The 25113-nt window shown below is 41.2% G+C and overlaps 1 protein-coding gene across 1 annotated transcript in view; it reads right to left on the bottom strand.

Annotated features, from left to right (window-relative positions):
* Positions 1-25113, bottom strand: part of LOC144115007 (uncharacterized) — a 190321-nt gene that overhangs the window by 25673 nt on the left and 139535 nt on the right. Inside the window, exons 13-34 of the mRNA XM_077649119.1 lie at positions 20566-20769; positions 20377-20450; positions 19262-19363; positions 15119-15292; positions 14491-14631; positions 14308-14389; positions 13691-14229; positions 12571-12715; positions 11654-11782; positions 11430-11550; positions 10420-10574; positions 9678-9791; positions 8016-8150; positions 7858-7923; positions 7675-7752; positions 7396-7562; positions 7019-7098; positions 6375-6508; positions 5670-5873; positions 2675-2748; positions 2113-2214; positions 1463-1633 (exon numbers count right to left, since the gene is read on the bottom strand). Of these exons, the coding sequence (XP_077505245.1) occupies positions 1463-1633; positions 2113-2214; positions 2675-2748; positions 5670-5873; positions 6375-6508; positions 7019-7098; positions 7396-7562; positions 7675-7752; positions 7858-7923; positions 8016-8150; positions 9678-9791; positions 10420-10574; positions 11430-11550; positions 11654-11782; positions 12571-12715; positions 13691-14229; positions 14308-14389; positions 14491-14631; positions 15119-15292; positions 19262-19363; positions 20377-20450; positions 20566-20769 (3191 nt within the window). The remainder of the gene's footprint in view (positions 1-1462; positions 1634-2112; positions 2215-2674; positions 2749-5669; positions 5874-6374; positions 6509-7018; positions 7099-7395; positions 7563-7674; positions 7753-7857; positions 7924-8015; positions 8151-9677; positions 9792-10419; positions 10575-11429; positions 11551-11653; positions 11783-12570; positions 12716-13690; positions 14230-14307; positions 14390-14490; positions 14632-15118; positions 15293-19261; positions 19364-20376; positions 20451-20565; positions 20770-25113) is intronic.

Below are 25113 nucleotides of genomic sequence, written 5' to 3' on the forward strand. Positions count from 1 at the left end.
GGATCATCCTAACATCTGATTCGAATAACACAGATATCTGTGAGATGTACTGTCAGCGTCAAATGAAATGGAAACAAGATGGCTGAAGTGGAAACAGCGAACCAAGAAGATTTCAGTTAGGGTAGACCGAATACCAGCTCACTCAATTTTCATTTCGGTGGCACGAAGACTGCTGCATGGAAAAGTTAATAGAGACTGCCTGCATTCTTTTGCAGCAGCTAAATGATTTTTATTTGACATTTTCGCATTGCAGTTATCCTGGTTACATTTCAAATAATGCTGATAGTGCATGCTAAGGACTTATATTCTTTCTAATCAGCCAAAGTTAATTACAGACATAATGGCTAAAAGCAGTTGGTAAAACAGCTAATAAACTACCATACCCATTTATCAGCCATTACCACTTTTATCAAGTTTAGTTCAGTTCAATCCATTCAATCTTTCAATTAAAAATATGACATCATGTTTCGAGCACCTGCCTGCTGCTGACATACTGTACTGCACAGCATTTATTCTTTTTCACAATGTACAATGTAATCTGAATACTAAAACATAAATTGTGAGTGCCAAAGAATAGGCTGCTTCTTTAGTGCTTTTTACGCAAAAGCTGTCAACTCGCACACTGTAATTTGTGACTGCCAGAACAAAGGGTTTGTGATTTTGTTATGTACAGTCAGTGCTGGTCAATAAAAGTTGTGTTCTCTACATAACAACTGCATACATGACCATCTTTGTGCATGCATGTTTCACTGCTTGCTAGCCAGAAAAAAAAAAAAAAACTGAAAGTTTTACAAACGCAATTGAAACCAATTGATTTCTCATTGGTTCTAACTGGTTCTTGAGTGCTTTGAATCATGTTTCAGACTTTTAAATATTTTCGATAGGATATCACACATGCACTTTCTCAAAAAGGAAGTACATCAGTGTTTTACAAAAGTGGAACCAATGGCATCACTCTCAAACACCACCACACGTAGCTGTGACTGTGTGGTAGGGAGGTTTTGTTTTTAATAACTGTTATGTGGCACTGATAAAGGAACATTTTGTAAATAAAATAAACATGGTCACATAACAGATTATACTTTTGGTCTGTGCAGGCCATGAGTTCGGTGCCTTGACAAATCCTTATTAAACTGGTGTAAAGTATCACCCCACACTGAGAAGTGGTTAAAATTTAATTTTAATTATAGACAATGAAATTTTCACAAAATGGGGAGTAACATTGTCCGTAGCCTTAACACTCTCACAGCGTGGCACAAAATGACTGTTACCCATCTGGTGCATGACATAATCTCCAATAAAATGTTCTAAACTCGCAATCCACGCAATATTTCAGTTTTTTCAAGTACTAGGCGAACAAGACTTGACAATGACCGATTGCTGAAATTAATTTCCTTCGAGCTTGTTTTGTATTGGTATGCCAAATGTAAAGTTGCTTTTAAAAACAGGAATAAAATTATACCTTTCAATGACCGTTTCATTATCGATGCTTGCCAGTCCTTTTATGAGGCTTTTCCTTTCAGCTGGCAGGAGCTCCTTTTTGTACCTTGAGTACATGGCTTCCCATATTGTAACATTTCCACTTGCAGCCATTCCCCAGACATAGACCAGCTCTCGGAGATTCGGTGGTATCCTAGACAGAGGCAGCAGTGCAGTAAAAGCAGGAGAAAATTTCATGCTCATTTCTATTCTTATCTTTACTACAACTCTATAAAAGCTATTGGCCGGCTTTATCTGATTTATCATATGTGCATGCCCTCCCAACTTTGGTTTTGCAGAGTAGCAGCAATTTTTGGTAGTTTTCAGTGGCACTTTAAGCAAATACTGAATGCAACATGCACAGACCCTGCAGATGCTACTACAGTCTAGATGCTACTTGTAAAGTGACAATATTTCGAACACGAGTATAAATGTCAAGATTAATTTGTAGCTCTAAGTTGCGGAAATGTAATAACACCAACATGTGGTTGCTGTTAAACTACTGAACTGTGCACTATATTAGAGCTTCGCTCTAGAAGAATTAAGCGGGAGAAAATTATTTAGTTTGATCAGGTTAGCTGCCATCTGTTATCACACAAAACTTGAAATCAAATGTTTGGTGCTTGTACATACATTGCTCCTGCAAACCAAGCTTCCAGGAGGTCTGCAGCATTCTGGAGGCAAACCCTATCGCCACTGAAGCAGGACAAGTATAAAACCACTTCACGTGCACGCCTGCATAATAGGACACAGAAAAACACACACAGGTATGAAAAGAACTGATGGGCATTCTTAAAGAAAGCCACGAAATCTCAGTTTTGCCGCTTAATCAAGCAGATGACAATATACACTGCAAAGAATAAAAACCATGGAATGCTATATGAACTAAATTTTACTACTGAAAGCATCAAGAGGATTCTGGTGTGAGCTAGTTGGTTCATATCTTCTACAACACAGATAATCACAGTGCAACGGAACGAGGACAAGAAGAAAAAACACGAAACACAGGACAGCGCCCGTCCCGTGTTTCGTCTTTCTTCTTCTCATCCTCGTTCCATTGCGCTGTGTCAATCTGTGTCGTCAAAGAATCACTTCTACCATAATCAGCAAATGGAAAGCTGATAACTATGTGACCTTTTAAGTGCAAAAATATTGTGCAAGTGAAAAAGCAAGCAATAGGTTTCTCCGGACTTACTTTGTTAAATGATCTCCTCTGTCTCTCCACCTAAGCTCTTCGAAGGCTTCTTCAGTAATGTACTTGACATAATCCTGTTAGGCATTCAAGCAAGCTTCAGTGTCTGCTCATCATGCAAGGGTTTGTCAGTCATAACAGGAATGTCACATGCAAGGTTAGCACACACAAAGGATCTTTTTGAAAACTTTTTTAATTCACTGCTTCTGTTAGCCAGCAATGAATTAAATATAGCCTTTTTTTTACAAGGTAAGCACATGGTACAAAAGGAAACAGTGCCTGAAAGACAGAACCCATCAAGGAAAAAGATAGATGCTGACATGAGTTTCCCATTTAGGTCTTTATCCATTATAGTATATTTCATACCAAAAAAGTATCAATGGCTTTTTGACCTGTGTGAGTACACAACACAAATAATTTTGTGTTTTAGCTCTTTTGCAGGTCTTCTGAAACAGCTGCAAAGACTATTCTCGCTTTTGTGTACTAAGCTAAAAAAATAGCTTGCATGCTGCATGCATGCCACCATTTCACAAACTTAATTCTAAGGACCCACCAGACATAATCATTATAAAACAGACCATGTAGCAGATGCCATTGGACACAACAGGAGGGCAATAGACTACTTCAATAACATCATTGTAAGTACAGTCAAGCCCGCTTATAACGAACATCAGCGTCACACGGCGTCCGTTCGTTATATCCCGAAGTTCGTAGCAAGTGGACCATAGCTTTAAAGACAGTTGCTTGTCAAAACACTAAATTAATTCTTTGTGAAAAAGTCCATGATGGACGTGTTTTTGCAGTGCAGATCCGATGAGGGAGGTTTCCAGTTTATTTAAAGCAGAAGCGTGCTCTTCGCCGAGGCCCTATATAGACAAGTTGTCTGAGGCTCTTTAAGCAGCCCTTTGCTACAGGCGCGTTTATGGATGCTGGCTCTGAAGTTCCATTCTCATCTGATTCCTCCGCATCACTCTCGTCCCGCACTTCAGAAACGATGCCCTCGTCTAAGCACGGTTCCATGGTGTCGGCGTCGTCATCGACAGAAATAAAATCATTCCAATTGCCAATGCCATGGCCCCCCGTGTCAGAGTCGGCGACGCGCTGCCACAAACGCCGCCGGGCTGGTCATCTTCCGAAGCATCAGGCTCGGCATCAGACACACGACGAAGCCGGCCTTGTGGAAGCAGTTCCGCTTGCCAGTGGCCGTCACCTCCACCCCCGCCGCTTTCATCATATCTACTTCTGAATACAATGAAAATGGGCACGGCGTTTCCATCTGCCATCCCGAATTACAACCAGGGCACGAGATTTGCACGAAGCCAACAAAACGCCCGCACCACCGCAACAAGAGTGACAAAAGCGTGCGATGGGATAGACGTGCAACGCGCACAGGCGGCAATCAAGCGAATCAAGCTAAAGATACAGACGCGCAGATCCAACGGAGAGACCAATGAGGGGCGTTCGTGAGCGTTAGTGCAGCCACCTCTTGGCTCCCATGGAAGGCCCGCTTCACGAAGTGTGGCCTCCGCGATTAATCCATATCGGCAGCGGCGTTGTTGATAGCGGAGGCCACGCGCGGATTTGCAAGAGAGTGAGGAGAGGGAAGCGGAGTTGCGAGGAGGGGATGGAGGGCGATCTTGGAAGGCGCGTTGGCGGGGAAAGGGTAGCTCGCTTGAGAGCGGCACGAAACAGGGCGGGCGTTTCGCTTGAAATGAGGCTCGGCCTGAAAACATACCGCTCGCCGGGTGCACAAAGGGGTCGGAGGCAGGTTATCTCGCATCGCGGTGCCTAGTTTATGCCATCCGTTCACTGTAACCGATCAGCAAGGCTTAATGACATTCGATATATATATGATTTTGTGCCATTGAAACAATGTATATTTTGACGGTCACGCAGGTCTCGTTCGTTATAAGCGAAAGTTCATCTTAAGTGGGGCCTTTACATGTGGGCTCGACTGTATTAGCAATAAATTTTTTGTTTCAGCAAGTTGACCACACAAATGCCATCAACATGATATTAGCCAGAGTGTGCCATCAGGTTATCCATGAGTTACACTTAAGAGCAAAACAAGTCATAAAGAATAAGCGAACAAATGTTAAAGTAACCTTCAACAAATAATTATGCACACACGCAGTGCAATAAAGTTCATGATCACTGAAATCCAATGTTGCTGCCTTATTGTGGATCACAACCCATTTTTGTAAGTATTTCACCCCAGAAAAGCCAAGAACTACACTAGAGGAAGGCTTTTACCCATTGGAAAACCAGAGAGTACCCACCAACACTGCAGATGGAACCCAGCCCCTCCCGAATCTATTCAGCTAGTTTTGAAGCGAAAAGCTTCACTATGCTAGTCAACACCGCACTTCAGGGGAGTATGTGGGAGCACCAGTGACCACACACAGCTCAATTTCTCTCTCTCTCTCTCTCTCTCTAGTGAATAGTGTGCATGTGCCACTAGTAGCACCGGTGCAGCCCCCTGCCTTTCCTCAAAATCCAACTTTCGATTTTCAGTTTTCTCTTTCCTCTTTCTCTCCCTCCTTTATTCCTTTATGGTGCAATTTGGGTGTCCACCGAGATATGTGAGACATTACTGTGCCATTTCCGTTCCTTAAAAGGCAAACAAAACAAGTGAGCTGACTGCATATAGAGTTCATTGGCGTTGACAACTTTGCAAAGACTGTTCATTTTCAGGAAAGGAAAGGTGCACAACCAGCTTCATGGCCACTGGAGACCTCAATCTCACTTTGGCATGGTATATCCTGGATTAGCTGGGCTAATCCACATTATTTTTTTTCCTTAGAGTAAGTAGGGATATGTTTACTCCTGCATATGATTAGTGTTGACTGTAGCAAACTGAGGGACATTTTTAGCACACAAAAAATACAAAAGCACAGCATGCTTTATCCCTCTTTTATATCACTGCAGGTGCATACCAGTGTGAATGAGTGAGGTACAAATTTGCAATGAATTTGCAACTAGATGGCATGATGCTCACCAGAAAAAGGTTCTTCTCTGGGTGGTCTTTGAGACACATTGCAATATGCTGGAAGGCCCTTGATGCCACCATAAGAGGTATGAAATGTCGCTCATGCCTCAAGTACTTGGTGAGGTCCATTGCTGCAGCATATGGCGTCATGCCAGCTCGAGCCAAGAGGAAAGTTTCCAGAAGAATTTCCGCTCGGTCAGAAGCTGACAACACCTATAACAGCAAAAGAAAATTTTTAGATGGTCAAGTAGCTGTATTATTTGTCAAACATTATGTATGCAGCTGACTGCACTTGCAAACCAAAGGCTATAATACAATGCATTGAAGCTCTGTGTAAACCAATATTATTAATGCCATTACCTAAAGTAAGGTTAATGCAATACCTACTTACAATGATAAAAGAGCAACATCTTTTATAGTAAGCTTGAATGTATAATTCACAGTTGATACGTGTTGCACAATGAAAACTGAGTATGGGTATAGGTTTGCTTTTTGATATGTGAATGGCAAACATGACTAGTGCAAGCACAGCATAGACTAATATTTATTTGAATATTTCCTGTACAGTTATCGATTCCTGATGAACAGCATGCAATTATGTACTATATAGAACTGAATTTACATATTTTGCCACCCTTGATTAAGTAGCACTTACAAATTGTATACATATTTTAAATAACGGTCTTGAATAAAAGTACCCATTTTGGAGCTTACTGTTTGATTTTCTAGTAACAGCTGAGAAAATGTCTTCAGTTCATTCTCATCATACTTCACAAGGTAGTAGCCCTTGAATTCGTTGTTAAATTTTACCCATGTGTTGCCATCACTTGTGGGAAGGTTGATGACCTCTGTAAGCAATAAAAAAGAATCAGCTGGCAGACAGTTTATAGCAAAATCGTATAGTCAGACACAGATTTGTGTTCTTGAAGTCAATTATCCAGTTTTCTTTAGAAATGTCACAGATTATTGATTCCACATACACGCATACAATTCACACACATTAAAAAACATTTTTTTTGGTCTGGGAGCAAACTTCATTCAAAAACTTCCAGCTCATTCAGCTTAGCATTACATAAAGAGCACTAACTAATGCAGTCTCTTAACTTATTATATTACTGTACGCCTACCCACAAAGCGTACCCTTAATACGGAATATTGTCACGATAAGACAATAAGTTCTAGGGAGCACAGAATATACATGTAGGCATGTTTCCTTTTTTTTAGTACTCAGTAGTTATGATGAAGAGAAACACTAATTGTCCTGAGAAAAAGTTTGCAAGTGGTCAATTTTCAATCTTGCACAAACTAAAACTGGCTAATTTGTTGTGTAACAGAATATAACATAGCCACAGACTTGCCTGCTTTTTTTGTTCTCAGCCAGTGAAGCCCTTCATTTTCTTCAGAAGTCTTATAGCTGAAAGGAATCTCCCATGTGTACCTGGAAATTTAATGATACTAAATTGTTCACCTATGTTGTATAAACTTCAAATGTGACAAATAAGAAAAATACTGTTTCTGTGATTTTTAAAATGTGTTAGGCAGCTCCACATGCCAAAAAAATTCAGAACAAATATAAGTTGAATACAAAACTTACATTTACATATGGTTAACAAAAGGCTCATTGCAAATGATATAAGTACAGCCCCATTTGCAGGCCATTTACACCATCAGGATAAAATAAATGCTTGCACAGGCGTCTTTATATATACTGTAGCTATTTGCTCAGCCATACAACCTGAATGGTGAATCATTGGTGAGGTTTGCTGCATCATCGGGGTTCAACAGGAACCTCTGCTGGACAATTTCGTACTGGCTTCCATTGCTGTGCAGCCGCCGAACTGACACACATGGGTAGCCCATCTGTCTGGTCCAAGTGTTCATGATGGTAGTTATATGCTGATGCTGAAAAAAAACAACTTTTTACCTCTAAAAAAAGTATGTCAAACACTTGGCAGCATGTATTTAACACTAAACATAAAAAATATATATCCTGATAGCATAAACAGGCACACACCTTTGATGAGACACTTTCCAATGCTTTCCACAGATCCAGTGTTACAGCACTGCTGCGCTTGCGATTTTTTAAATAGTTCTGAGTATTTTGCAATAAAGTGAAAGAAAAGTATCAGTACTATAGTAATGGTAGATCATGCACAGCAAATTTACATGCATGTGAGAAAAATGCAGACATTCTTACCTGTAGTCCTCGAATGAAGTCACCTGATCCCATGAAAGATTCCAACATCCTGATAACAGCAGAGCCCTGAAAAAAAGAAAGAGATCATAATAAATGTTTTTAAGCTTGTCTTGTCATCCACATTACTGAATAGCAAATAGTTATTTGTGCAAACATACCTTGCTGTAGGATATAATATCAAATATTTCTGCAATATCACTTGTCTGGATGACTGGCATAACAATTGGATGGGAACTTAAAACTGCATCTTTTTCAAGAACTCCCGATATCAGCTTCAAAAGAAACTGCGTTTCCTGTGCAAAGGAAGAAATTTCCAAATAAATGCCCACTTAATAAACATAATACACCTTGCTGTTTCCCATCAAAATGAGAGCTGCATGAGATTCTATTCCTAATTTATGCAACAAGAAACTCTATTGTAAGACAGTGACTAGATCCTTTTTGTTCACATAATGGCAACATGGCAAGCATTCTCAACTGTGATGTGTTAGATTAAGAGACGGATATTATTGGAATATTTCTTGAAGTGTAATACAATCATTGCATGTTTGTGTCTGTGTGGATACAGACAGACAGACAGACACACACGCATGTCTTTCCTCTGCAATTTTTCTCTGCATTATGAACTTATATATGCCTTGGTTAAGTGGTAGAAAAATCTGCAGCTGTGTGCACACTTTAATACTTATGTGTCCGCATGTATATTTAAATCGAAATGACAAATTGTGCCATATAACAAAGTGCAAGAATTACTTGGCACTTATTTGCCCAGATAAGCAAAACACTGATTTAGACAAAGCAGCTGTCTTGGAAGATTGCTAACAGCTCCTCTTTTGCTGCACAATCCTTGAAGAGTGCACAGAAGTGGCGGCAGGGGTGCTGCAGGTGCGGCACACATATAAAATGATGGCCACAAGCGTTTTGAAATGAGACGGATGCAGGAGTGTGCACAATTTTCGAAACAATGAAGGAAACGATTGTGCATCATAATGTATGTGTGGTATGAATACGATATACCATATATAGGTAAAAGGATAAGGATCTAGCAAAGATTTTCTGTTGTTTTTCTGCAAAAATGATCCATGGATTAGCATGTTAGGCAGCAGAGGACAACGTGCACATCTTTCAGCTTACAGAGTCACTGCATTTAGTGACAAATATTACACTGTGTGTGTGCATGCGCGCGCGCACGTGTATGTGTGTGTGAATTTTCTGGCATATAACTAAGCCTTTCATAGGTAGCTGAAAATAACATGGTGCCCTCAGGAAATATTCATGTACCTTGCATTGTCATTCTTGACTTTGATCTTGAAGTGTGCTTTCTATTATTATGTTCATGTGCATGTTTTATATTTTACTATTCTTTGTTGTACTGTTCCTGGATAATATCAGTGTCCCTGCTTCTTGCATTTTTGGAAATGTGAACTGTTCTATATCTATTTTAGTAAGGTCATACAATATTTGCTTCTGTTAACATCTTTTACTTTCATGTGCTTTATTTATGCTTTTTTTTATCACTTGCCATGTATCAGTTACATTTCTTTTGCTAATAGGGTCCCACTTACAGTTCTTAACAGGACCTCCTCACGTGATACTATAAATAACCCAGTCACTATTATTGGTATTGTTTTTTGAAAGAAACCTGGTCAAATTAACTCTGCTACAGCTGCTTTACTAGCCAAGATATTTAACAAAATGTTGCAAACAGCAACACAGTGTGTGTAAACACACACACACACACATGCACACATGCACGCACACACCTATGTAGATACAATAGATACACACATACATACGATCATAATAATGAACAGACTTACTGCATCCCAAGTTGGCTCAACGAGTTCAATTCCTTTGTGTGAGCTATAAGTGGCAAATCCTTCATTCAGCCACAGATCATCCCACCATTTCATAGTAACGAGATTTCCAAACCACTGAAAAAAGGAAAAAGAAAGCGTATTGCACTAAGAAGAAAGATTTCACACCACAGCAGAGACTGCTTCGCGAACGATAACTCCTATTACTATTAAAACTGCAACACTATATAAAGAAAATTTTTTATAGGTGAAAATAAAAATGCAATAAAGCCTTTCATGTAGTATCTGCTATAGACATTAGATGAATCTATCTTAAATTTTCAGTGCTCTTTCATACTACTAAATTATCACATAACATATAACAACATGGCTTTTAATTTTTATATATAATGATCTCCCAAAAGTCACAAGCAAATGAAGGATATTATTTCATATATCACCAGCTTTTTGAGGATTTATGACAGTGACATACTAGCAAATTAGTTGTGCCTGATTCATGCAGTTTTGAGCAAAAGTGTGTGTGATATTATTGCAAGTGCAACTTGAACCAGCATGTCTGAGGTCAACTCTGCAATTCCCTAGCCACTGTGCAACTGTCGCAGCCCTCCATGCATGAAAAATAGTTCTCAAAGGACTCGTACTGTACAGATCGAAGGTACAGCTAGTGAACTAGGTAAATCACCGTGCACTAAAATTTATTGGTGCATGATCTTTACATGAAAGCTGCAATATAAAATTTACAAACCATATGTGCCAACTCATGGGATATGACTTCTACAGTGCTGTAGTGATCAGAGACGGATGTCATATTTTGGTTGTAGAGCATCATACATTCACTGTACATGATCAGGCCCCAGTTCTCCATTGCAGCTGCCTGGGGGTCCGGAATGGCAATACTGTCTGAAAAACAAAGTTTATCAACACTTCAGCAGATGCAGCGCACTGGTAAAAAGTAAAGGATTATTGGCAATGTAAACTTGTATTTGAAGATCGCAACACCATAGTAACTATGAATTCCTGTCTTTAACATATTTAAAGTGATGCCTGTAAACTGTCTACAATTCCACGCATGGACAGCACATTTCAAATGCAACAAGGCACTGTGTTATTAATGCGAAAGCATTATATAGCTCAATTGTGTCCAGCGATCTTGTCCGCAAAATGTGTCCACACGATGTCACTCTAGATGAATGAATGTGTAAAAGTTTAATGATAAAGCCACGTGACAAGACAACTTGAAAAAAATTAGTTATGTGTCAAGGTAATGACATTACACCAAAATCACGTGACATGATGACGCAAAACTGCATCTGCCGAACCTGAAGCGACGATGCTGGTTTGAGCAACAGATGTCACAGGTGGATGAAATCCCAGCAACGTCATCACTGGTTGAAATCAATGTGGTGGCAGTATGCCCGCGTACATTCACCAAAATTTTGAGAAACCGTTCATTGTACAACATTGTGGTTGGTGTCATAGCATTTTTCTTTGCATATAGCTTACATGTTTTAAGTCGGAGGCTAGCTTGAGACAGGGGTTCGGACCAATGACATATGCACCTTCAATTGCATGCTTTCTGAGACTAAAGGTTCCCTTAAGAAACGGTTGAGGTGTCCACTGAGATGTCAGAATGTGGGAGCTACTGCATCCTTTCCTTTCCTCAAAACACATGCTTTCCCAGTCCCCCACGTAAGCAGACTTAAGTGCCCTCAGAATTTTCATGATTAAGAAAGTGAAAAATGTTGATCTCATTACCTAGCTTTGGAAGTGGAAATCTTATTGCAAACTGATTCTCAAAAAGTTCCAGAACTTGAATAGTGGCTGAAAGTGCATAATGTGCATGGGGTAGCATTTCTTGGCGAGCAAAAATTCGTACCTGAAAAAGGAAAAAAAAGAGGTCTCTTTAGCTTCTTAGAGCAGATGAGTGATAGTACACCAATGAGAGTATTCGTTTACAAATATCTCCAACAATGCCTTACTGGTGTGCCACTTGACGTGTTTCCTGATATGTAGTTAAAATCACAGACGGAAATAGCCACCAAGTAAGTTGTCATTTTGTGGGATTCTTGAAATTTGGTGGAGACCCTCGTGTCATCTAGGTTGCGAATCTGTAAAGAAAGCAAAAATAAAACCTGTCATATAGTCAGTTCAAAGAAAAGCAAGAGTCTGGCAGAGCATAAAGCGCTTGCAGGCTTGGTATAGCTTATTTTGAACCAGTAAAGTATTTGTTTGTGCTGAGCAGCTGAAATAAATTCAGAAATAAGGCGATTCAAAATGGCTCTACATCCCCTTCAGTCACAAATTTGTATCCAGTGATGAAAAACTTTTCAAATATCAGATTTTTGTAAGAAGCATACTACAAAAAATATTCCCACCCTCTCAAATGATTAATTATGCAATTTTTGCCATGTCCTCTCAGTGACTCAGCACTATTTGCAAAAACTTGTATGCACTTTCTTCCCATTCCTGTCATACGAAGTCATAATGTAAACAAATTAGCACATTTTAGGCTGTTGAACACATTCATGCTTGCCAAAAAAGCTAACAAAAACACACTCACTGAAGTCATACCAAAGCTACCATAAAACGTAAAGGTGCCCATATTAAAACAATTTTTTGCATTCATTTCGGGTGCTTGGCTTGACAGGATTCTATGAAGCCTGTCACAAAGGGTTTCGAATACATCCCCCAGCCATTCATGACACATTACATCTCAGCAGTAAACAAAATTAACCAATACCCAAAAAATTATGTGCAGATATGAACATGCTAATGACTAAAGAGCTAATGGCAAAATGTTCCCTAATCTTGTACCGTGAAAATTTTTCTTCATTCTTGTTTATTACAGTCAGAATTTAATTTTGCACAAGCATTGCAGTTAATAGTGAAAACTTGCCTTATCAACAGGCATGTTGGATATGGCCTTCATTTCTGCATCATGAATGACAGTTATAGTAAAATTTGCTTTGAATCCTGGCTCATCAAAGCAAGGAAATGCCATACGAGCAAATGTGGGCTGAAATTGTGAGGTGACCATATATCTGAAAAAGAAGATATCAATTTAAACTGAAAAGTAAGTACTATATGAAATTAGACAATGCTGAACAACTCATGACGACAAAGTGCTTGACAACTCCTAAAATAAAAACTTGTGAACTGCTTGGGTTGTGGCACGGTCACATTGCTTGTAGGAAATTTTAAATAAGCATGTTATAATAGAGTTGTAAACTAACAAAAAAGTAATTGCTTAATTCTCAAGAAAGTACTCTTCAGTACAATACGCTAGCAGGGGCAGCAATACCTGCAAAACTCAGCTGTTATTTTTTTCCACTAGCTTCTGGTCATTGCATAGCAGCTGAAATAAATGATGTAACTTGAGTAGAGCTACTTTGATCATTTACAGTTTTTACAGCAGTCCACTTTACGAGGCAATTTATTGCGCCATTAAAATTTAATGCGCATCTGGCAGGAGATACAGTAGTGCTTTGTATGGCCAGCCGCACACAGGATGTAGGTGGAGCTCATTTCACTAACAATGAGAGGAGAGAATGATGCTGCAAGGTTACACATTCAACTGCAGACTGAAAGAGTAAGGTTCGCTTTAGTGCGCCCCATGTTTGATGCTATGGACTGTGATGAATTCAATTGCTGCAAAGCAAAAAGCCCTCACTACAGCTCCTCCTCGCCCACTGCAGGTCATAGTTAATTCAACAGAACATACTTCAAAAGCTAAGTAAGCAAACTTTGATCTTATTTTGTAAATAGCTACCTTCAAATAATGCGCCTTTTCTTCAATTACTGTTTTAACCATTTAGGTAACTGAGTTTCTTCATTAAGTGAATGAGAAAATAAAGCAAATTTTCAATTTATTCTGGTGATATACGCCATGATTAATTAAGTATCAATGCTTCCTTTTAGGCAATGCAAAATTTTTTAGGCAATCTGAGTGGCTTCGCATTTTGGAATTCTGAACATCTGCCTAGACACTAGCTTCTTCCTAACCCGTTCTGACTCACTTGTTGCTTTTGGATGCTTCATCCCAGTAACTTGACTTGTAGATGCCGCTCAGGTAGTTGCGCATAGAAGAACTGAAATCAAATTTGAGCACATATCCTCCTGGAGGAAGAACGTCCCTTGTCTGTATGACCCAGTAGTCATTTTCGACATACAAAAAAGGCTCATCACCAAGAGGGACCTCTTCAAAAGTATCTCGCTTGTGACGTATGACAGTTGTCCTCGTAATGTTGATATTTTTTGCATGTACAAGAAGAACACTGGTGGCCTTCACTACTGTGATCCTAATTGTGCTCGAGCCCACTGTAATGTTTTCCACAGGCATTGGTTCAAGTGTGATGTCATAACTTGCAGGAATGACATGTCGAGGCAATCTCATGTTCTCCCAAGGCTCTGGAATGACGTTGGTTGTCAACCATCGTGCCACACTAGGTTCATGATGCTTGATCCATGCAATGTTGTTCCGGACATTCTCCAAAGCTTGCTCACGGGCTCTCCTGCCGGCGCCAGCATTAGGATTCTTGTGGAAGAAGGCTTGCATCTGTGGGTTTTCACTGTTTTGTTAGGGCAAATTTTCTTTTCTGGGTTTTAAAACAATGAGAATAAAGCAGTAACTTACCTCATTGTAGTCAAACTGCTTTGTGAAATAATCACATATAGTCTTCACAACGTTTCCAAAGTTACGGTCATTCAGTGAGAACCTAAAAAGTATGTTGAATGTTTATACGAGGATATCACTGAATTTCAACCAAGACATAACTTGTAAATTCCATTTTAAGCTACTTGAATCCCAGTTTTTTACCTGTGAACAAGTCTGTCCCACTTGTACCGTACAAATTTCCAAACAATGTCACGGCCAACTGGGTTTCCCGCAAGGAAGGAGAGCACGCTGAAGAAGTCTTGCCTGCGCACATAGCTCTCATTCATTGCATAAGCCAAATATCTGTAAAAACAACAGATAAAGTAAAAACTTGTATTATCTTGAAGTAAAAACATAGAAGCCGCACTACAAGTTATGCTTCTGTGCCTGGCTAAGTATGCAACAACTGTTGTGTTCAGCCGGGGCTATAAGTAGTGTCCTTTCAACAGGTGAACAGGTGTCAATAGATTTTTTATTTTTTTTATAAATGATACATGCAAGCTGTCTCTAACAATCATCATGACCATACCATCAATCATTCACGCATTACAATTAAAATGTGAGCATTCATTAAAATCATTGAAATATGATTGTTAACAGCAAAAAAATAATCATGCAACTTTCCATCAGTTCCTAAAATTTTATGCTTTTCATATCTTTTTTTTTTTCTATCATATGGTGACACTCAATTTTGTTACACCTAACAGCCGCATGCTTTCAAAAAGTAGTAAAAGTGCCCAGAACCAAATGACATATCCCATTTCCGACAAATGGGAAATGTGCATGTTACCTGTGGATTAGTGGTGGACTCCTTACATGGGCGAGACCATAAAGCAGGTTTATTCTTTCCTGAGCTGAAACTTCCTTGAGGTATTTTTCCCACATAAACTGCCATTCATGGTCTCCACTGCTTTGGTATATTCCGTAGCGGTAAACAACGCCTCTAATATTCCTTGGTACGTCCCTTGGGCATGGAAAAAGAGACAAATTGCATGAAGAGTTCAGCATATTTGCAATTATTTACATTTACACTTAATTTTTATTTTGGCATTTATGGCATATATGGCAGGCTCGCAATAATTCAAACTTGATTAATTTGCACTTCCGGTTAATTCAAACAAATCTGAAAATTTTGGGAGCCACTTAATTTGAACCACGATTTTGTCTAAACCAAACTTTTTTTCTTGCTCCATTGTTTCCGGCACACAGGAGAGCAGTGGCCGAGGCCGGATACGTAATGACAGCGGCACTGTGCAAGCTGAAAATTTGGCCCTTTTTATGGCCCAAATCTGACTACAGAACCCCATCTTGTCCAACTCGGATGGTTCGATCCCCAAGCGAACCGTTTGCATGTCAAGGTATGTATGACCATCACGGCAAGGGACTGTGCAGATATATTTCCTCTACCCTAAATTAGATTTACGTTGTTGCCCGCGCAACCTCTGACGCGCGTGCAATGACATACATGACGACGATCGGAGGGCTGCTGTTGCCACATAGTTTCGTTTTTCTGGCCACATAGTTTTGCTTGCTGAGCATCACCACCAGTCCGCGGCGATGGTGGCTATCGTCAGCTAGCAATGCACATCTGAGCTTTGTTTCAGGTGCTCACTGGTGTGCCTCAGGTCTTTTCTGCTGTCACCGTTTCGGAGCTGACGCGCGTATTTCTCTCCCTGCCGTCCGCATGGTTCTTCTGTTTTTTTCAGTGCACTGAAACTGCGCACTCATCACATGCTGTTCACTGATCGTGCGGTGAATCCTCTTCACATAGACGCCACCGCTCGTGAGGAGGCTCCACCACTACCGCGCCACGGCATGAAAAAATACGCGGAATCCCTTACCATTTTGGAGCAGTTATGCTTCAAGATTAAAGACTGCAATCGTAGCAAAGCAATGTGCAGCGGCTCCGCTACATTCAGTAATAACACGTCACCTTCAGCAAACAGATGACAAGTTAAGCTAGCTAAGCGAACAGGCACCTCGAATTACTCACCTCTCCAAAAATGGCACTTCCCCTGTTGGCACCCTCAGCACGGCTTTTGGGCTCGCCCGCTCCTCAAGCAGTTAATTGCAGCACCTCGTAAATTTGTACGGTTTAATTTCTTGGCCTGTCAGCAAACTTAAGCCATGCACAAGGCGGGCCTCGATACCGGCAAATTCAACGCGTGGCAGCAGTCCTGTAAGTCGCACACCACACTGGCACCTCCACACTTCTATGTGCCGACGCTTTCACAAAGTGGAACGTGAAACCTTTTCGGCGTACCCGCTCTTCTCTGTTTTGCGCAGTTCACGGTGTATCCACTCAGCGCCCTTTGCGGATGACGTCATGTGAACCGAGGGTGCACCACAGGGGAGGAGGAGGAGGAGGGTTACCGTGGATAGGGGAGGTTATAGTGAGAGCAGAGGAATGGGCACCCGAAGGGTGGTTGTTACGGGAATACAGTGGAAGGAGGATGGTGCAGTGACAGTGGAGGAGTGCACAACCGGAAAATGGTTACCATGGGAACCACCCAGAGGGTGGTTATCATGGAAAGAGGAGGGTATACGGCGTAAAGCGGAGGAATGCCCCACTGGATAATTGTTAAGAACCCGAAGGGTTGTTAACGTTGAAGGAGAACGAAGAGTTTGACGAGGACGGAATAATTGCATGCTCCGTCTGCGGCGGCTGATGCGAAACGCACCACGCGTCTGGAGCGGTGGACTGGAGAGGAGTGCTAGTCGCAGAATGAGTATGTTTGAAAAACTAGAAATAGTGCGCTTTAACTATGTACATATGCATGTCACTCTGAAATTCTTGACCTCAGTACATTGCAAAGTCTAAATGTTTCAACAGCTGCCGCTGAATCTCGCATTACACAGTAGTAACTCTCCTGTGAGTTTTTGAAGCGAACCTTCACTACGCTAGGCTTTCAAGAGGGCAGCGTCAGTGCAGTCATGTGACAGGTGTCACGTGGCAGGTCATGTGACCTACTAACGTCATCGCAATATGCCCATCGTGGCAGGTGGCAACTGCCCCATCGGGCATTTTATCGATGCTTTACAGACAGTCCGTTCGGCAGTGTGTGTGGCGTTTGTGAACGTAGCCATGCAAAGGAAGCTTTCGCTTCTAGCCAGGGTTAACCAAAGTTTAAACCGCAGCTAATATTTCACCATTTAAATTTACTATGCTGCGAACCGGTTTTTACAGCGGTAGTGGTTAGGCGCCCGTCCCTGGCTTGTGCGTCGTCGCCGTAACCAGTGGGTGCGTCAATGACAGCCACCCACGGAGTGAACGTCATTAACGTGCAAACTGCTCATTAACGCGCACTCTGGTCATTAACACACTCACCTTATACCACGGTCAACCTGGGTCGCATAACCCTATGGGTGGCTCTGTTTCGAACAGCCGCCTGCCAGTGCAGGGGTGCATCACTTGACCGCTACGCCAGTGAGATATGATATCACTGTATCTTTTTTATTCAAAATATCCCCAAAGCTAAACGCCTAAACAGCTATCACTGAATCTCATGTTACATAGTCGTAACTGTCCTGTGAGTTTTTAGCAGCTTTTTTAAGAGCAGTAGCTCTTACTACTTACGTTTGTCAAGGACGCGTCTGTCTGCAATGAAGGTCAAATTGACCAAAACAGTAACCACGTGACCACACTATAGCACATAGCAACAGTGGGCACGTAGCACCTCATTTGATACCTACACTTTCGATCCGTTATATATGCGCCAATATGGCAGCCATCAAAGTGCCCCCCCCCCGGGAAAACCATTTGCATAAAATTTGGGGGCTACCTGTTTGACGCAGACTATTCAAAGTGGTGCCAAATGACTTGACAAGTTCCTGAGGATAAAATTACTAATTGAGATGAAGCTCAGAATATGTGTGGGATTCGCACCGACGACCTTTCCGCCCCCAAACCATGCATTCTGAGGACCTTCAGATGGTAATTACGGCTGAACTGTTTGTCGCAGGGGGTTCCGGATGGTATCAAACGATTTATTGTGTTGTGATGCACACGATTATAAAATTTATTAACTGACATAACAATGAAATATACCGGATATAGCGAAGGTGGCTGTAAATTGCAATAGTAGTGCAAAACTCGTGAGGTAGATGGCGCTGCTTTTGTCTTAGAAGGGATGTTTCTGGAAAGGCAACATCCGCAGATGTTTGGATTGGGACTTCTGCACGTTGGCTGAGCACACCAATGTAAACACTTGAAGCTCCCATAGCTAACGCTCTTAAGTAGAACACTAAGGCAGTGTTGGCAAAGGATTTTTTTGTGTAGGCCCTTCGAGAAAATGACTTTCAGATAATTCAGACATTTCTTCTAGTCTCCTGAAGCCTGAATCAACAACGTTTTATATTAATAACGTTTTTTCAACCAGTTGGCTCCGTTGATTGAATAAAGAAATCCTTGCCTTTCACCCACATTTTATGTTGTACTGTCCTTATAACAATCTTTGCACAGAAAATATGCTCCACAATACGATCTGTAAGTATATACACCTATGAAGCAAATCACAGCTAGCATAGCTTAGATGATATTAAACTGAACTTTGGATAATCCAAACAGAAATCTCTGGTCCCTTGAAGTTTGAATTAAGGGAAATCTACTGCAAAAATAATTAAGGTTGTTTCGCCAGACATGAAGCACAGAAGTCTGAAGTATTTTTTAGAGAAATAGAATAGAGAAATAGAAATGCAGTCCTTCTGAAATCATTTCTGGTAATAGATATAACATCGTAAATTTTTGGGTTGCCTTAAATCTACAAGATTTCTGACACAAGACAGAAATCTTAGAGTTGATTTTCTGTCTCAGTTGTTTAAATGCTTTCAAATAATTTCAGTGTTAAATACAATATATTAATCTCGGTACTAGCAAAACATGGCGCAAAGTGACAGCAGTTATTTTTTTTATATATAAGCAACATGTACTCACTGCCCGCCATCCACCCATGCTGAGAGACGACGTTTTGCTTCTTTGAGACATTCTTGGTGAAGGTTTCGGCATGCCAGGTCCAATATCACCCTCCTCAGCATACTGAAACAAGAAATGACCATCATTCCTTAATACCTTAGAGACTTTTGCACATTTGGCTTATTTATTTTTGCTTTAGTTAAGAAGGAAATGCTTTGAAATGCACAATAGTGCGAACTTCCCATAACGTAAGTCTCTCTCTTACTACTGCTTTTACTTTGGTTTCTGGTCGGTGTGTTTTTTTGTTGTTATGGTTTAATTTTTTGTTTTGGTATTTTCTTGAAGTCAAACTACAATGATTGGTTGATGATTTGATATTAATTGTGCAAGGAAAGCTTGGCCAAAAAGTGGCTTAATAAGATGTTTGAAAGTAGTGTAAACCTGTGTACACAAGTTTCTTTATCAAGAATAGACCAATCTATAAATATAAGCTGCTTTATGTTACACGGGTAATATAAAGCTGGGCTGGGCTAGGCTTTTGAGATTACTCAGGCACTCTCATGTCCCCTTCTACATCTGAGGTTTCCCTCCTCCTGGTTCGTGACAATATCATTTCTTTTTCTTATATCTTATGTATAACTACAAAAAATGTAAGAGAGGTGCAGCATGACATGACACAGAACTTGTAACATATGACTATTTTACAATGCTCTCACACCACAGTTAGTCATTCCTCCCTAACCTGTCACAAAAGCATATTATTCAAACAATGCAAGGCATGTGCTTGTTGAATGTATAAATGCTTATCTTGTGCTACAATGTAGCTTACATACATAGAGAAGGCTAGCACAGTTATTTTGCTTGAAGGTTTTGTGAACATACTTCATATGCCAGTAATGCACCTGGAAGTGAGACACTTTGTGTAGTCTGTCAGGACATTGCAACAGTTTCAGCCTTCAACTCTGTCTCATCATCATTGGTGACAGGGTCACTAATTATTAAATTAGCTAATAACTAAATGCAACCATTTCTCGAGATTTTCCATTTTAAAGTACTGTTTCAAGAGTTCTAACAAATATCAGGATAATATTTTGATGATAATTCAACATAATGGCAATCAAGTGCAAGACACTTGCTTGTTCATATGCTTATCTCCATCTTCCCATCCAAGTGTCTTGTAAATAGGGTCTACGAGCTTGCGTATATATGTCTAGAAAAAAAGAGAAAAGCACATAAAGCATGTAAGTCTCCAAATAAAAAAAAATGAATTCTGATCCTGGCACTCACATTTTGAACCTTTGGAGTAACTTGTAAACTGCACTTGCCTGCATAGGTCGCCGAACTTCAGTGTTCTCAAGGAGGTGAGTCAGTGCAAGCAGGGACCCATGAGCCGTGGACCATGGTATGAGATGCATTTCATGGATTAAGTATTGAGTCATGTTAAACAGAACATCATATGATAGACGGTTGGACCAAGCAAGTTGGAAGGCATCATACAACAAGTTGGATCTGTCGGCAGGTGTAAGTTCCTAAGGGAAGAAAAGAAAGACAGGCTTTTTTCTTTCCACATTCAGATGGGTCCACTGTTGTGCATCTGACATTTGCAAGACGTGTCAGTCATTCATGTTGTAATCATTTGATGCGTGGTTGAATACAAAGTCAGAACGCTTTCTTTAAACGAATGCCAAACACATTTGTGTGAATTAGTAATTTACCATGTAGCACAACACTAAACAACAGTGCAGCTAATGAATTGACATTTCAGTGAATTATGCAACATTTTTCCTTTTTTCCCTCTACTGATGACAGCGAGCCACAGCAAGAAAAAAAAAATTGGTTACAGTTTTCCAGAAACCCACTCACATAATTAGGTTAAATTTTTGTCAGTGCAGTGTTTGTAGGATTTGCCCATGAGCAACCTCTCCCTTCTCTGATGGCTCATGTTCCTACCTTGAGGCATAAAACGCCATATCGAGACTAGCTAGCTCATGGCCGCATCATGGCACTCGATGGCTATGAATAAAACGCACGAAACCATGAAGCTTGGGTTAACCTGCTGAATAGATAAGCGAGATTATTGTAACGACGCCATTGTGATGCCACAGCGCGAACCAACAAAAAAGGCTGGATGTTGCACCAGTTACAACATGCATTCTACCTAGGAAGAAGAAAAAAAAACCTCGGGAAGCAGTGACACGGGAGTTTTGAATCCAGTCACGAAAAACAGAAGTGAGAAAGACAGCCCCAATTTGCTAGGGCCGAGTCTCGGTTGTGAGAGAGAAAGAGGTAAAGAAACGGCTTTAAGAGAGCTTAAACTGCAATGGCTGCATGCTGCATGGAGTACGCCCCTCCCGAGTCTTTTTTTTTTCCCATGCACCCTACGACGCCTGCCACTCTGCTGTGCAGGGCGCGGAAATGACCACTGACGCACAGCTTTCTGTTAAAGAAGCCACGCCAATGAAAAGTGAAACGACTTGCTGAACTAATAGAAAACAGCCGCGAAATAGAGACGAGGTGGTGCCCAATCTGAACAAGTCACACGGCATGCTGGGTACTCTGACTTCCGGGTCTTTCGGCGAGATGCGTGTGTACAGAGCTTTGCTTGAAATGCGGAATTTACGAGCTTGAATTTGGCTCTTCATTCGTTAATACGCGTGAATGAAGCCGTAAAAAAGGTCAGGATGCTGTACGTGCATTATTATGCCCGCGGTCTACGTCCCGTATTTGAATTAAAGGCGAAAAATCGTTACAAGTGCGATGCGAACGTTTCGGCATGCGTCGTCTGTTCGCGCAAGTTAAGGTCGCTTCATTCACTTGCTAAAAAGTTCTGTTGTTACTCGGCTGCTACATTGTTCTCTAATATATGTTAGGGTACATATTTCCGAGATGTTTCACGCTAGCAGGCGCTGAATATATGGACTACCAGCAACTGAGTGGCTGTGACGGCAAAGAGCTTGCATCATACAAATCCTCGGAGGACTTCAGGTACTTTTTCTACATTAGCCGCGGTGGCCTAGTGGTTAGGGCACTTGGCTACTGAGTCGGAGGACCCGCGGGTTCAATCCGGGACGCGGCGGCTGCGTTTCGATGGCGGCGGAGCGCGAAAGGCGCGCCCGTGTGCTGTGCGATAGAACCCGTCTAAACTAATCCGGAGCCCTTCACTACGGCGTCCCTCATTGCCCATGTATCGCTTCTAGACGTGACACCATACAGTTTGCAATATTTTATGATTTTCTAGTCTACAAAGCTTTCATGTGCACTGCATCGGAGCTGCAAGGCTTTCTTGCTACACGAGCTGTCGTTGCCTGCAAGCAAGGTTGACCGCGTTTTAGTTGCGCTATAACTGGCACATGCGGCAAGTTGAGCTCCTCCCAAAAATCTGTACTTAACAATGCTTCACAACCTCGGCAAAGGTGCCCAATCTGTTTTACTATTTATGTTCTTGTCAGCTCAACTGCTTTTGTTGAATATTTGCAATGGCTTGTGGAATAATTACTGCACTAGCTTGCATGCATAACAACTGTCTCAAGCAATTGAATTTCAGTTCGTCTGTAATGCTAAAATGCACATGCATGACAAATGTGTTGCATTTTCAGCCCTACTGTATTCTTTCTGCCAGTACGAATTGCACCGAGCATGCGTGCCTCAACTTTGTGGCTAAAAACCTGAGCTACTAATGTGCGTCAAGGGCATTGATAGGCGAGTGGCATATAGCAGCTATTCCAGCACTGAGGGAAGGAAAAACCTCACTCACACACAAAATTAATGACACAATGCAGTTCACAGCCTGCATATGGTGGTGTGGGGCATTACATGCCATTTACATATAACTTGCAGCTCTGAATGTTAAGAATTCCTGCGCTTGATTTCCCAATGCTGGTTGCTGCTTTATGTACATGAAAAAGAAGTACTAAAGTAAATGCATTTTTTTATGGCATCTCTTGAATGGCTTTATGTCTTCCTATCAAGGCAGAGGTGAGCGTGTAGCCATTTTGCTGTTGTGTACTTGGTGCTTGGAGCCTGGTCGAATAAGAAACACCAGCCAATGTACGGACAGATGTCCCAATGGCTGGCACCTCAGCTGTTGATGCATATGTACAGAAATATGGAAATATAAAACTTGTGCATTGTATGCAAATTGTTCAAGGTAAGGTAGGTAAGTAATAACACAAGCAGCTGAGCAGAAGATTAGCTTGCCTTGTGTTTCTCTTAATGAAAACCGCAAGTCAAAACAGAGCATCAAAGCCTGCTGCATAACTTAGCTACAGGCACCAGTACGTAAACGAAGTCATGCATAAAGACAAAACAGAAAGCAGACCACAGCCAAAAGCAGAACTAACTCTTCACATAGGCAGCTTTACTGTTGAACTGCAAAATGAGAAAGTTCATCAGCTGTTAACTAGAACCTCTTCTTGTCATGTGAGTAATAACATCTGATATAACCTTTGTCTTGCAAAAACTTTTTCAGGCACAAATTATACAGCACGGCATGTAATGAACGATGTTAATGCAGGAGATCCGAGTGACAAATAGTAAATTATAATAAATAGCATGGTAGAGCGTAAAAATCATGCTTCGGCTTTTCCAGCACGCACATAGGCTTGATCAGAGTTGTTTTCAGCGTTTTCTACAAGTTCCTTTAACAAAGTCTTGTGCAATGTTGAACAAAAGGCCTTCCCACCCAGTTTTAGTTTTGGTGTGAACACTGCGGCATAGCTTGAATGTTAACTGACTTTGGTAAACCATCCCTAAGACTCCGGAGATACCAAAAAATCTGGGATGTCTGTGAACACAATCTGTTCGGCCTTTTAAAGCTAGCAATTTTATAGCATATTTATTACTCTTTATCATTATGGATAATTGACCCAACGACCACCAGATTGGCCTCTGCTGTCCTTGCAGCATTTCGGACTTCTTGAAATCACCAACGTCCCTATCAAAAGTCAACCATACAGTGCAATATTCCTATATGCAATCATGCAATACATCACATGTAGGCTAGAGACGCAAACATTTATCTACCTCACATGCATGTTCCAGGCAGCTTTCAAATGACGCTTTGCTCCACAGCGACAGCTCAGTATAATAACATTTGTCTGATATGTCAATTATCCCACGTGCAGTACAATGAAAAGTGAAAAACAGCTAGACTATGTTGACTGCTATATTTTTTTTAAGCTTATTAATCCTGAAGTGAAGCTTTGCATAACTTACTGCCTCATGACCAGGTATCTGTGCCCTGCTCGCGCCTGCGCGCGCGCATGCGCAGGCAGGATCCAGCGTACGCCCGTGCGCGTAGGCGCTCCGCCAGCACGCGTAGGATGTGTCCATCGAGTTGGAGCTTCAGAGTATGAAAAGAATAGTGGTGAATAATTCTTATCACTTTGTAATGTGACCAGCTCATCTGTCACCCTCCCTCTCCGCACTCAGTAAACGGACAAATATAACTGCAACGTGCGGGTCCACACAAACGGGTAACTTTAACTTAACAGCTCGCTTCTCCACACCTGCAGTGTGCTCACATCGATCGACTGCTCTGCTGGTGAAAACATGTGTTTCACTTTGGGCATGAAGTCGGGAGATATGTTCACATAAAACAATTCATAAATCCTAAAAGTGCTCGTAAACATATACTGCGACCAGCAATGTCAGGCAACGGGACCCCGCCGTGCACGTGGCCGGTGTCGCCGTTTCAGCAGCTGATGGATGCGATCGCATAGGCCTAAAGTGTTAGCTCTGGATTCGAGCAACTCGCATGCAGAACAAATTCCTCACCAATAAATCGCTCTGTCCTTTAAGATCTTGTCGAGCTGTAGTGACGGAGGCCGAACAGCACATATCTTCACACCCACGACCGCGCGGTGCTACCGCAG

The sequence above is a fragment of the Amblyomma americanum genome, chromosome 1 (assembly GCF_052857255.1).
Source record: "Amblyomma americanum isolate KBUSLIRL-KWMA chromosome 1, ASM5285725v1, whole genome shotgun sequence".
In the NCBI taxonomy this organism is placed as follows: domain Eukaryota; kingdom Metazoa; phylum Arthropoda; class Arachnida; order Ixodida; family Ixodidae; genus Amblyomma; species Amblyomma americanum.